This window comes from Battus philenor, unplaced genomic scaffold (assembly GCF_028537555.1).
Source record: "Battus philenor isolate CCGP_79_NKW_IND1 unplaced genomic scaffold, ilBatPhil1.0.hap1 SCAF_10, whole genome shotgun sequence".
In the NCBI taxonomy this organism is placed as follows: domain Eukaryota; kingdom Metazoa; phylum Arthropoda; class Insecta; order Lepidoptera; family Papilionidae; genus Battus; species Battus philenor.
The window spans coordinates 7,604,336-7,618,862 of NW_027181662.1; the positions used below are offsets into that span (position 1 = coordinate 7,604,336).

A 14,527-nucleotide genomic window follows, 5' to 3' on the forward strand; every position below is an offset into this window, starting at 1 on the left:
TTTTTCATAAATCAGTCATTCGTAAAACTAAAAGCGTTTTAGTGACTAACAAGAAAATGGATTAAAACTTAAATTTGTATGATCTCACATCTTCTACATATATATTTATTTAGTTTTGGGCTTGTCGTTGAATAATAGAAAAACGTACCAAGAGCAGCTCGATTCTTAAATCTGGTTAAATATAGTATTTTAAATGATAAATAAATTTCCATAGGGATACTGTTTTTTGCCTGCACAACTCTTCATAACGAAACCTTGTCACCAATAAATGCAGTATTACCGTCATCGATATTTCAATCCTAGGTCGCTAAAATTAATGGATGTTATTATAGACAAACTCGATACAAGTTTTTATCAAACTGGGCTTTTCTGGTACTTGCTTTACAAAAGTGATCATTATAATTACCCCTATCCGAAAATAAGTGAATAAACGATAAAAGGTTTTTTTTATTATTTGATAATATGTTGAATGAATTGAATATTTTAAAGTAAATATTTTTACAGGTGGTTTCGCAGCAGTGTTGTGCCCGACTCCAAGTTTGTAACATTCATGGGTAATTTAATTGAAATAATTTTTTAATTTCTTTCCTTCTAACGACAGCAGTTCTGCCTGGTTAAATAAATGAGGTAAAATAAGGACTTTGATAATGACAATAAATTTCCGATTTCTTAAAATTTTGCAGTTTCTTCCCTTTTCGTCCTTCACATTTCTTTCACAAACTTTTATTTACCTACCTTTGTTGCATCACCTCCCAGACTTCATCACAATTCTTATTCTATTATGTTCCATTTATTTTTTTATATTGATTTTTTTTCCGATAGAGTATATGAGGCGATTGTAGCAATCTCCAAGGAAGCTATGCTGCCGCTTTCTATCTTCCTTTCTAGCTGCTTCTGCCATTTTCTTTGTTTCCCACTTTGCTCTCTGTCTATTAAATATGGGACACCAAACGATTATGTGCACCTCAGGCTGGTCCACTTCTGGGTCACAGGTGCATTAGGGATTCTCTTTGTGTTTAAAACTGTAGTTACTTCGGGAATTCCCCATGACTCATGAGCATCTGGGCCAGTACCGTGTCACGCACACATGACACTAAAGGCCGCATCCACCTCGTCCTCAATTTGGCCGACGTTGGTATATATAACTGGATCGACAGCTGCGGTGGCAAGTCGGGTCACCTCCGCAACTTCCTCTAAGGAAAAGAACTCTCCACCAATCTGACCAATGTGACATGTGGCAGTCTCAAATAGCTGAGACCAATATAAGCTGAAAAATGTGGACTCTTGCATTGGACCTCGCAGGCAAGCTCACAATCGCTGAATAAGTCAACTTATGGTCAAAATAGAATCAGGAATGAGATCTGTAGACGAATTAAAATAACACATTCCACCGATTGACAAGTTGAAATGGCGGTGGGCCGACCACATGGTGAGCAGAACCGACTGTGGAAGGAATTGAGATTAGACAACAGATCAGCAAGCACAACCGTTCACCAAGCTTTACGTATCTCTCTAGCTATACGTATATTCTCAAAAGTATCGATGGACGCGGACTGCTTCCAATCGATACTTTTGTGAATTTACGGCGGAGACCTATGTCCAGAAGTGTACCTTTAGTAAAAATGATAACTAAAACTTTTAATTTCAGATTACCTTATTATGTTTCTTTCGTATGTGGATTTTATGATATTGGTGTACCAAATGGCATTTATGTCTAACGTTTATTTTTTCTACATTTGCGCTGTGTTCGACGGCATTTTTCTTTATAAGGTATTCTTAGACCTGCATACAGGTTATACCAATCGCTATGGAGATTATGTTCTCAATCCAAAAAGAGTACGAAAAATGTAAGTACCAAAAAATATATACTCATTATATTTATTTCAAGTATTATATAAATTAAGGTATCTTTAATAAAACTAGTTATACACATTTTGTTTTTTTTTTATTTTATTATAGAATAACAGTTTAAATTCTTTGCTAGGTACTTCTCGAAAACGTTTCTAAGAAGACGGGACTTTTTGTCTATTTTTCCAATAAGCTATTTAGCTTTTGCGTTTAATTTAAAACCAAACTTACAAAATGCGCTATTTTGCTATCTGCGTACGCCTCAACTCTTCAGAATAACGTATCTCTTCACGTACAGACAACATAGAAAGATGTCCATTGGATCGGCAAATCTGTTTCTGAAATTAAAGTAAGTTATTTTAGGTCATCTTTTTATCAAATTGTATTATGATATTAGATATAAACAACACGAATAGATATTAAAAATATACTTGAGAAATTCTTATGTAAACTGAAGAAGTAACCAAAAGTACAGCACTGAACCCAAAGCCCGAATAGCTGGTATTAACAATACAATGCATAGAGGCCTCCATAATCTCATTAAGCAAGTCGTTAAGTAAATATACGACATCCAGCATCTAAATCTAAAACGCAATGGACTTAACACGCACACAGTGAATTCAAACAATGTTAAGAGAGGATACTTCTCCATAAAGTGCCAAAAACAAACTACAAATACACTCGAAAAAAAAAATTAAATTGCAGTAATTTTATTTACATTATTTCTCTTATTAATGCTAATTACAAATTGATTAATAGCACAATCGCAATATGGGCATCGATATTGTCGCATGTAAACGCATGCTTATTCTTCAAGTTGTCCTGCCTAACTCCAGTGCATTGCACTTCGGCTAACTGGATGTCCAAGGACGAATTAAACCTACGAGCTCATTACACTGAGGTAAAAAAAAGACTACTTTTTGTTAACAGATGCCGTGCATTTTCAGGGCGAGAAGAAACACTTATATTCCATTGGGAACTCTATTTTTCTTTCAATGTCATAGCAATATATCCAACTTTTATCTCCAGTTATAACTTTGACCATGGAGTCCGGTTCTGTATCAAGACGTCCTTTTAATTTCAATCTGACATGCGATATTCTTGCTGACTTGTCTCGTTTGCAAACCATCGATTCAAACGCTTTCCTTCATAGGTCCCCAAGGATCCGCGGCAAGCTCCCAAATCGTCAATTACCTATTTGATCCAACCTTTTTTTTCTTACTGTGCACGTTTTCGGAAGAAAGTCGAAGACCCCCGACCTATGCACATCCTTAACGGAACTATGTCCGTAATTATCACCCTACACTAATTTTAACATTTCATAAGCTTCTTGGACACTTTTTTGCAACTTGGAAACAAAATTTTATGTTAACGTGTTGTTTAAAATCAATGTTGCGTGACAAATACAGCGAATATGGCCTCACTCTAATAGTTGTGAAAGTTCCTGACATCTGAATGAATTAGACTATCGAACGTATTTAGTTCCTGGTATAAAAATTCATTCACCGTATTTTTTTAATCACATCTCGTACTTATTATGATGTATACGAGTGGTCGCTGTAAACGATGCTATATAGATAATAACACGAACGCTAAGGTCCTTTCTCAGTCTTGCTCTGGTCACTCCGAGGAGCATCACAAAAAGGACCTAGAAATTTGGCGGTTTTCCTATTCGATGGAGTATTTACTTACAGGGTTCGAGTTGACTCCAGAACACTCGAACTTAGTTGTGATATAATTAGGCTTAGTATTTCAAGGCTCTATTGCTTCATTCAACGAACTTATGAATGCCAAATAGCAAATATCGCAAACATATGGCGAAAATAGCTTAATGCTTGGCGTTAGATATTTGGACTGTGGTTGTACTATGACTATATCTAATAAAAACACCAGTAAATAAACGAATGATCCTTTTTTAGCTACCTATAAAGCTACTTAGTTTTTTCCTATTCTTTTTAATTTTTAATATTAATATGTAATACGTCAATATTAACTGTTGAGTGAGTAATTAAATTATTTACAGGGAAAATATTTCTCATTATACATAACATCATTATGGTATATGATAAATTTACTAACGATAACCGGAACGGGTGACGTGTCTTCGCAGAACGATTTCGAGGTCATCGAAACTATAATTATTATTATCATAATAAAATTTTGCACAGGTAACTTACTTTTAGTAAACGGTAAGGTTAAAACATATTTGGTAATAAATATAATGAATGATCATCATCATCACCATCTACACGTACGTACATTGGACACTCCCCATAGAATTCCAAAAGGACTAGTGTGAAGCGGCCTGAACAGTCCACTTGTGGGTGGACGTCCTACGCTTCATTTGCTGCTCCGTCATATCCACTCTAGAACCTTCAGGCCTCTGCGGCTATCCGTTCTGCTCGCTATGTGGCCTAACTGTTACTCCAACTTGCCAATGATCCTATTTATCGCAATATATTCCATATTGTATCATAGAATCCTTATAGGAAAATATTTCGTCTGCAGTTTCTTCTTATAGTTAAATCGCCAGAATTTAACTTTTAAGTAATTAAGAAGAGAGTCTAGTACATAAGGAAGTATATAAGGAAATATTATAAAATTTAACAAACGGCAGCATGTCTTGCAGTAGGCATCCATCGGCTAATAAGAAGTAGTTTACTAGCTATCCTCCGCTAGATGCCACTGGGTGATTAGTTATACATGTAAAAGCTTTAGAGGCAAATGTGAAGCTCCTTTTTCAGCAAAAATCTTTAAAGCTTTTACATCTATTTCCAATCACCCTGTATATAGTGATCACTCTGAAATGTCACATTAATTTATCTATTCTATTGAAATGTAACAGGCCAACTTTAATTAGGCAATAAAAAGTCAACAGTGACAGATGATAAACAATAACTAATTTAAATATAATATATAATAATTCGAATTCTGAAAACGATTTTTCTTACAATATTACGATTCTTTGTTATAATATGAAACCATTTATTTTTGGATAGGTATGTAACTAAGTTTTGCAATAAACAGTTGAATAATGGTTCGTGCATGAATGAAAATGAATAAATATATAATGCAGTAATGTTCCTGATAGCCCACATTAGTGGAATGACAAAAACTGATATTTATACGCTTCCAATACTAGTACTCAATGCTGTAAAACCTTGTATCCCATTAATGAATAATTAATACTCTGATGACCTAAGGTTAGAATTTATATAAGACGTCTTTATAGGTCTGTTGATATCAGAAATGTCGGCAATGATAACAGCGCACTCGTCTTCACGCATCGCATACGATTACCAGATAAACGAGCTAAAAGACGGCCTCCGAGACACAGACCTAAGCGAACACCAGATGAACAAGATGTGGGATTACGTCTGCGAACTGTGGAACCGACAGCAAGGGAGACAAGTAAACTATTAAAACTTCTAGATTTTATGCACAATGGCCTAATTTAAAATGTTTTAACATTTAAGACATGAAATGTTATAATGTAATATTACGATAAAGAGTCCCAGAAAATATGGAGGTGACGTCTTCTAGAACGGACTTACTTTTTATTTTTAAGAACATTGAAACACACAGTTCTATAACTTACTTCTTAATGAGAAAAAAATATACACAAAGACCACACGACTAAAAGTGAATAAATACTTCGACCTAGTCAAGGAAATATCTAGGAATAAATACATAATGAATTTATATGTAGTGGAGGTAGGAACGAGGGATATAACAGCGAAATCTTTAAAACAAGCTCATGGATTTAGGCCTATCCTGGGGGATAGCTCATTTCTGGAACACGCTTCTTAAGCGTCACCATTTAAACTTTAGTTCAGTAGAGAAAGGTATCTTATCAGAGAAGGTGAACATGAACATATTGAAAAGAAGTGCCGTTAACCCGCAACTCGAATCGTATTTCCAGTCGGAATAATAAGAGACCAGGAAGACTCCATGCGACGCTACGAAATTAAGTCTCATTGATGGAAACCGAATGATTAAAATTTTGATGTGAGGGTAAAATCTATAATTTTTACTTATCGTGTCTGCTATGACTACTTATCCTTAGTTTAAAGAAAATACACAAGAATACGAATATATAACTCGTGAAGTAATTACTTACATTTAAAATTATTGACTGAAAAATTACTGATTACTCTTGTTTAGATGCCAGAGTTAGTATACAAGTTACCGTTTCGACTTCGCTGTCAAGTGATGCAAGCGGTTTACGGCAGCCACATCCGAGAGTCTGTGATATTTAGCAGAACAGACGACGATTTCAAAAGGATGTTAGTTATGTGGATGAAGCATTGCGTTTTCTTTCCTGGAAACTACATCGTTCAACGCGGTGATTCCGATCAGTGTATTTACTTCATACATAGAGGAGAGGTGAGTTACATACATGTATGTATGAATACATGATTATTTTGTAACAAAAACTTGGAAAAAATCCTATTACAGTGTAAAAAAAATTAAGTGATAACAAAGCTTGGGAATGGATTTCTGTAGAGAAATTCGTTTACAGTAGTAGTACTGTTTTAAAGATAAATAAATCTTGAAAATTCTTCTCAGATCAGGGCGCATTAGACACCCTCGTTTGAAATGTTTAATGCTCCCACATGAGGACCTTTACGTATTAAACTGCACAGAGTAATTTAAGTTACTGCGTGTATATTGTAAACAGTTTTAAAAATATACAAACGACACTATAATGCAATTAAACTCGAGACAGTGCTTGCGGTAAGCGTGGCATAGTAGGACTATTAAGCGAATGCAGGTACGGGGCTGACTACCTACTTACACCCCAAATGATACCCACATCTGTATTTTAGCTAAAAGAGTCACACATTTGTCCACTTTTAAAACACTTAGCATCCTACAAGTGTATATACTAATATATGGGAGCTCTTTAATTCCATTTTATATTGAATTGAACTCATCTGGTCTTCTTCTCATGAAAATATGTTTGCTACATATTATGATCTTATAATTAAACAAATTATATAGATGCATGTATCGTTCTTAGTGTAGGGACACAAGACTTGGGCAATGATACACATATATCCTACGATATACTGGTGTCCTACAAGATTTTTTATTTATCTTTGAAAGAAGCTTCCATAATCATAGTTCTCTAACTTGCAATCTAGTAACATATTTTCATTAAGTAACATACACCATTGTGACAGAAATTACTATATATCATTCACCAGCTTCAATTTAAATGATATTGAAGATTGCTCTAAAATTAGAGATAAGTAATTTACTAATGAGGATTATGCATTTGCTATTCAAAAAGTAAAGAACTTATTTTCTAAATCCTGTCTATCGATCTCAGTCATACACCTGAATGCAAACCTAAAACTCGTAATATAATATGTAGAAATATTATATTGTAAGAAACTTTTACTTAACTTATAAACAAACTAGTTAATATATGTTGATAACTGAGATTTGTAAGTTTAATATAACAATTATTAAAATATATTTATTGTGCACAATAAAATTGCAGTGATTTAAATTATCATTATATAAGATTAAAACTACATTCATAATGAACACACTATTTGTAATAGGAGAAATTCAAATATACATTTCTTGATTGTTTCAAACAGAACTTGGGTATGTCGAGTTGTTTTTGTATGTATATTTTTAGAGGACCTATTTCCATAGGCCCGTTGGTGTTGAGTGCACAGGGTCGTGTCATATTAATACCCATAGTACGTAGTAATAATCAAACCAAAAAAAAAACAAGCGTTAACAACAGAATACCACTTGTCTACTATGACTCATGTTTATAAGCAATGGGCTATCACGAGTTTTATTCATTCGTATTATTGTTTTATCGTACATTGTCTAATCAGTTAGTAGTTTAGTGACCAGTAGCCAATTTCAATGCCCAAACAATCAAAGGTATCAAAATGATTTTTTTTTTGTTTATTAACTTACAGTAAGCATATTTTATCGTACATCCGATAAAATTATATTACTGGACGTTATACATTTTTTATCAGGTGGAAGTGTTGACAGTGCATCCGAACTTGACAGAATCTATATACGACGTTCTAGGACCTGAAGATAGCTTTGGCGTAGCACAGGTAACGTAAAATATATGATGTATACACGTTAATAGAAAATGGTTGTTAAAGCTAAACGGGTGAATATGTATCAATGGTATCGTAATTAATAAATGATATAATAATACTATAAGAAAATAGTGTTTCAGAATTCTAATTACTACATTAAAATTAATTATTGTTTACCATAGATACCTGCAGACTGTATTGTCACCTATAACAAATTATCTTATTCATCACAGGTTTTTTGGTTTGTTTAACCAATGATGTTTGAAGTAATTTTCTAAAAATTATTTCAAACGTGTAATATATTAGTGTGGATATGCCATAAAACAGAAGTGAAGTGAAAAAAGAGATATACCTACCTTACTACCTACATCTACTTTGATCAATAAAAATTTGTGAAAAACCTAATTCCTACATTATTGCAGGGCCTGTATGTTGGCGTACAACACCATTTTTCATTTAGAGCACGCACTGTAGTGGACATTGTTTATTTAAAATTGGATGAATGGAAATATTTACTTGATTTCTATCCGAAATCAGCTAAAGTAGTGCGAAAGAAAGTCGAAAATGTTTATTTAGCAATTTAAGGCTCAATGTTATAGTGCTATCATAACCGCACGTTAGAAAACCGCGCTAAGATCGGGGCTGACAAAAAAAGACGCGACGCCGCCGCGAGCTATCACGACGGTTCCTCGGAATAGTGCGGCCAATACTCCCTCTTAAATAAAAGTTTGAAAAATACTTCTCCCTCCCCCTTCTCGTCGCGAGTATGTCTAAGGCGCGGTACGGAAGTTTTGGTAACCAAATAGTACAATATTTAAAAATATATAGGTTACAAGACAATCTAACAACATTTATTGACTAACAAATTTTACGTAATTAAAACCTCAGCCTAAACCAGATTTCTAATTTTTATTTAGTATAGAATAACTTTGTTTACGAATAAAATTACATAATAAAATATTTTTGATACATTCTTGTTTAAATTTTAGCTATTAAATGTGAACTTACTAATGCCAAAGGCTATTTTGGTCAATACCGTAATTATATTTCAGAGATTTAGATACTTAAACAAGTTCAAATCTTTCTATTAAAAAGGATCCAAACTTGAAGGGTCTGCCAAATGACACACAACAAAACAATTAAAAAATGCACACAACTTTATAAATTTACATTTAAAAGTTTTCCACTTTATAAACAGACTTGATATCTCTGAAACTAAAGACTAAGAAACTTAGAATTTAGCAGAGAGATTTCTTTCGCCGAGTTAAGGTCGGCTAAGAATGGGGCTAAGAAGGCTTTTATTAAATTCGTGAGGCGGGCGGGGGACAGCTAGTAACATATAAAAGACGAAATACAAAGGACATGTAACATTACCGAATTCTTATCAGTCTTAAAGATGTTATTTTACATATATTATACATCATTCTTCAATTCGTTTTCTCTTTCTGGTCAATCTCTGTGATATCTCAGGAATTATCTCCTGTGTACATTGTTCTTCTTCCATAGAGTCACTTGTTTGAGACTCAACTATATTATCATAGACTAAAGATTCTTGTACCTCCACGCGTTGAGTTTGTGTTACACTGAAATTAATACAAATAGAATTTAAAATAATTTACAAATTAAATTCATTATTTGACTTTGTAGTCAATGGCGGAAGGTTTACTTAAGAAAAATTAGCAATTAACATATGTGTAATGTAGCAAGAATTTATTAACTCAAATATAACAGATAACAGCTTTCATTTTTGTGTTCTTATTTTTATGATTGGACTAACTCCACCCACAGTGATCAGAAAACCTTATTAAAGTCGCCATTTCTAACAAGTCATATTCAAAATCTTTTAGGGACCCTATGTCCAGCAGCGGACTCACGGCTGAAATGATGATGATGGTTAGTGAGAAGAGAGAATTGGGGACAACTCAGGATAATTTGCTCACAAATATCTGTTACTATTTAAGACTATGAAAAAAGGATTTCAATAATTGTTTTTATTTATAATGTGTTAGTTAACATAACTAACCAATAAATTTTAATTGTTGTTGTCTATTTTGTATCTTTATTTTTCAACTATATTAATTTCTTAAAATCTTTTAATTAAAATACCATGAAGTAAGAATTTTTAAAAGAATAGAGCGAAAAGCATGGCATTTAGCCGAAGGTAAATGATTTGTCTTGCTCATTTGTATATAATCATTACAAAGATCCAGATGGCACTCTATTCAATTTCAACTCTTTCTCTCTCTGTTATCAGCCTTTATCTCTTATCGCCACAATAAGTGGTACTGCGCTGTCCGCATCCAGCGACTTTCCGCAATCCTAACTATATGGTCGGTCCACCTAACATGGACCTAACCACACCGCGTCTACCGGCTCGTGGTGGCCACTCGATAATATTCCGGCCCCAACGGCCATCAGATGCACGAGCAATGTGGCCCGCCCACTCACTTCTGATGGGCAATTCAATTCAACTTGAAGTGATTAAATAAAAAAAAAATTAGCAATAAACAAGCAATTACATTTAAAAAAAAAAACAGAATTATATAAACAGGTATAGCAGGTGTAAGAAATTAAAAACTAAACTCTAAAAAATTATCCAAACCCAATTACAAGACTATATATAAAATACTGGTAAATATTAACTACATTATACAAACAGCAAAACAAATTTATTGATAATAGTAATGTATATTATTTAACTACCCTAACAATATACTTTCAAGCATATAAATATTTTTTGCCATATACTTCGCAGTTATCCAGAATGTACTTTGCTGATACAATTGCTTAAATTTAATTTTGTTAATATTTCCGCTTATTCATTTAAATTTGTGTTGAAACCTTGAAATATATCAAATAACAAATAAATCGTCTTATTTTCCACATTTGTAAAGAATGATCAGGTTAGGGAATATTTAAAACTTACTTTGCACAATTAAGTCGATCTATCTGAGATTGACTAAAGTCGAATTTGCAGCAAGGCCATTTTTGTACTCTGTCTAAATATTTGTTTAAACATTGTGTGTGTATAGCTAAACCACAGGCAGGGCAGTTGCAACCCTGGAATAATTTGAAAGCACCATTGTCATTACAAAATGATAACTCATTTTAACAGACAAAAGGTTCATTAACTTTTTAATTTCAATAGATATTTATATATTATGATATAAAGTTGATCTATCTAAAGACATAAGAACATTGTCAGTGATTTATTGATTTTTCGGACAAGGTCTTATTAAACAAACAAAGATGGTAAGATAGATGCCATTTTATAAACATGGGTCTAAAACTAAAACTAACATAACTGTATAACATTTTTAAATTTCTAATTTTGTTCCTGTTCATTTTTAATTTAGAATATTTATAACTACTTATTTGAGTTACGAATTCACTGTACTGTACCAATATGGTTAAGAAAATTTTTTGAACATGACTATTACTGCGGCCCTAATGGCATTTGCAGATTCTGTGTGTTTGAGGCACAGTGGAAGCCTAGCCTATGACTCCTTTTAAGTATAGGTCAAGGGCTTGGGGTGGAGCTTCTGCTCAGGCCACCATTTCACTGTAATGATAAGAACAAATCTAATGGATGGATAAAGAATGGTCCAGGCTTGTATTTTTTAATTAATTGAGAACAAAAACAAGTTCCTAAGCTGCAAGACATAATATCCAGACAATGTAGTGACCGGTTCTAACCATGGACAAAGATGACCATCTTCAGAAAGACTTACAGAGTTAGTGAGGGTAGAAAATGTGGTAATTTTTTTGATAATACAAAGAAAACTTGATCATGCTGGTCCTTTATAAATATACAAAGGCTAATTTTGTGCACAATAATTGCAATCTTATCTTATTAGGTCTAGTAGATTGAGCCAAGGAGGGGTCAACAAACAAAAGGTAGAAGACCCTTTGAAGGTTAGGCATCTTTGGTAATACAGCAATATAATACAAAAGCATAATGACTTTGTCAAAAGACATTCAAGATTAAAATGGAAAACATATATCAAATCTTTGTCAAAATTACTTTAAATTTCCTGGCAACCTGTTGTTTTCATTGCTCAAAATTTTTTGATAAAACATGTATACATCCACTCATATATTTATAGAAATATGAGTAATTTTATGTGACAATAATTAATTTATAGAGAAATTCTCAAAGATGACCACATAAATTTATTTCATAACCTTACAAACATAAAATTTTATTAATATAAGTATAAACTCACCCTAAATACTATTTGTTTACATAGAGAACATTCCTCAATTGTATCAGGCATATTTTGTCTCAAGTAGCCCTCAAATTCATAAATTGCTCTTACACCGAGAGCATAATTATTTTCATCTTTATCCAGATAATGCATGCGGCACCAGACATTAAGCAGCTTCTGTAATATTTTGTTATATAAATAATATTAGTACTGTAGCTATAAGAAAATTAGAAACTAAATTGAAATTTAATAAAATTAGATTATTTTTCATAGTTTACATTTAAACCCAATCACATAGCCATACAAGACTATATTTAGTATACTGGTACATATTGATTATGTTACACAAACAGTTTTCCATTAGTAGTATTATTTAAGAACTTATTTGATCTTAGAATACAATTAACAATGAAAAAAAAAATGTGTAGATTTAAAGAAATTCATCCAAATCAATTTTTACTTTTAGTCTTATTTTCTTAATGAAAAAACCTTATGGAAACAATTTTTTGCATGAAGATTTTTCACTTATTTTCAATTCATTCTTTTAGAATAAGCTAAAGCCTAGATAACCAAAGAAAAACTCAATCTCATCCCATAAATAAAAATATGATACTACAAAGAATTTTTTATAAATCATAATTGCACATTATTTGTAGGTTGCACTTATTAGCATAGCATCTACCACTATATAAGTTATATAATAGTACAATTTTTTTTGGATAAAATACTTACCGGTTACTAGAAAAAATTCAGCAATTCTAAGAAATGTCTGACAGGTTAAAAAAAGTTAATAGAAGAATCACTTCCAAAAATGAGAGGATTAATTTCTAGTACTCATTTAAGGCAATTTTAACAAAAACTAACACGGACACAATAGTTTTTCAATACTTACTTGGGCATCTGTCTTTGTAAAGGAACTTTTTGTACTAACTAAATTAATAGCATAAATGCCAGTTATCTGTCGGGTTTCTGTAGTCATTATTTGTTCTATTAGCATTCTGAAATATTCAAGCTCCGTTGCTGAGAAAGAATTTTGCGACTTAGTAGCTTCATCGTGGCCCAACGATACAAATATAACTACTTCTTCCGAGGTAAATTCATCAATAGCTATTTTGATAACTTGTTGAAATGGTCTAATTTTTTCGTTTATATCCTTTATTAAATCTTTAACTGACGCTTCAATGCTTTCTGTAATGTAATATTTCGACCTTAAGGACTCAATACAAATTTATAGGTAAGAATGTACAAATATAACCAAAAACCTGTTAAAGAATTTAATATTTTCTCAATTTCTACTATAGACATGACTCCCCGGCTAGCTATAGATCGCAAAAGAAACCGGTGTACAGATCCGTAATCCATTTTCGATTAGCTTAATTTAATCCGTAAGGAACATAAAAATAAATATTATTGTTATTTATTGGCCGTGCAATAACTGAAGAAATTATTTTCAAAAACGTTAAACAAAATCTGACATGTCAAACAGTGTCAAACTTCTGTCAACTTACCAGAAGGACGTATGACCAGGTAAAAAAAGTTATACTTCCATTTATTTATTTTGAACTTTGTTGAATATGTGTATGGTTTTTTTATTCACTTTGGGAATTGTCTCTCGTCTGGCAATGTTTGTAACTTTTTTTATGAATTATAGTACTAATATAAAGGTTTTTATGCTAAAAACGTTTTTACGTGTACTACAGTATTTTATTTTTGGAATTCATATTTTAGTGTTCGTTCCCTTTTTTAAACGTCTATTTATAGTTATTTGCTTTTAAAGAAAAATAATTTAACCGAGTTCAAAAAATTATACAGTAAAAAACCTGTAAATGGTATAAATTTATTTTAATACCTTTAACAAAGAAAGAAGAGCAGATTTAATTTTTTAAATTTTATTTTGTCGGAACATAAAACATTACGCTGGACACACTCTTGGAGCTTAACCCCTAACATCGACGAATAATGACTGTGTATTAGCTATGTGTACCTTCGCAACTATTGCAACATTGTTGCGCAAGATATTGACATTTTTAAATAAAGATAATATTTTAAAACGGCTAAAAACTTTAAAATCTGTCTTCAAAATCTCGCACACAATTGTTTTTGGAAACTTTAGAGTAAATGTTCGTTTGTGGACGTATTGTCACGGATTATCATAAAAACTGTTCACAACAACTTCAATATTTTTATTTGTTATCGTTGTCCGATTGGACTGTAACCATGGGTCATTTGTTGCTCAGAATATATGATTCAATAATTTTATTAAATGAGGCCATCACGTTAACGCCAATTGTTGTATCGCGCCTATAATTTACAACAATCAAATGCACATGAAACTTTGACTTTAAATTATAATTCGTAGGTACATTATTCTCCTTGTCACAGCACACT

The 14,527-nt window shown here is 32.4% G+C and overlaps 2 protein-coding genes across 2 annotated transcripts in view; one reads left to right on the forward strand and one right to left on the reverse strand.

Moving 5' to 3' along the window:
• The window catches only part of LOC137926885 (uncharacterized), a 25,278-nt gene extending 16,507 nt beyond the window's left edge, over nucleotides 1-8,771 (forward strand). The window contains exons 24-32 of the mRNA XM_068770623.1: nucleotides 505-554; nucleotides 1,649-1,847; nucleotides 1,985-2,197; nucleotides 2,608-2,749; nucleotides 3,872-4,016; nucleotides 5,081-5,259; nucleotides 6,013-6,234; nucleotides 7,860-7,943; nucleotides 8,354-8,771. Coding sequence (XP_068626724.1) covers nucleotides 505-554; nucleotides 1,649-1,847; nucleotides 1,985-2,197; nucleotides 2,608-2,749; nucleotides 3,872-4,016; nucleotides 5,081-5,259; nucleotides 6,013-6,234; nucleotides 7,860-7,943; nucleotides 8,354-8,515 — 1,396 coding nt within the window. The 3' untranslated portion in view covers nucleotides 8,516-8,771. The remainder of the gene's footprint in view (nucleotides 1-504; nucleotides 555-1,648; nucleotides 1,848-1,984; nucleotides 2,198-2,607; nucleotides 2,750-3,871; nucleotides 4,017-5,080; nucleotides 5,260-6,012; nucleotides 6,235-7,859; nucleotides 7,944-8,353) is intronic.
• Nucleotides 1,977-13,619, reverse strand: Nse1 (Non-SMC element 1). Its single transcript, XM_068767782.1, has 6 exons — nucleotides 13,402-13,619; nucleotides 13,032-13,327; nucleotides 12,158-12,316; nucleotides 10,858-10,991; nucleotides 9,306-9,514; nucleotides 1,977-2,186 (listed from the first exon to the last, which is right to left on the reverse strand). Exons 1-5 carry the CDS (start codon nucleotides 13,499-13,501, stop codon nucleotides 9,352-9,354), a joined length of 852 nt encoding a protein of 283 aa, XP_068623883.1. The 5' UTR covers nucleotides 13,502-13,619; the 3' UTR covers nucleotides 1,977-2,186; nucleotides 9,306-9,351.
• Between the last annotated feature and the right edge of the window lie 908 nt (nucleotides 13,620-14,527).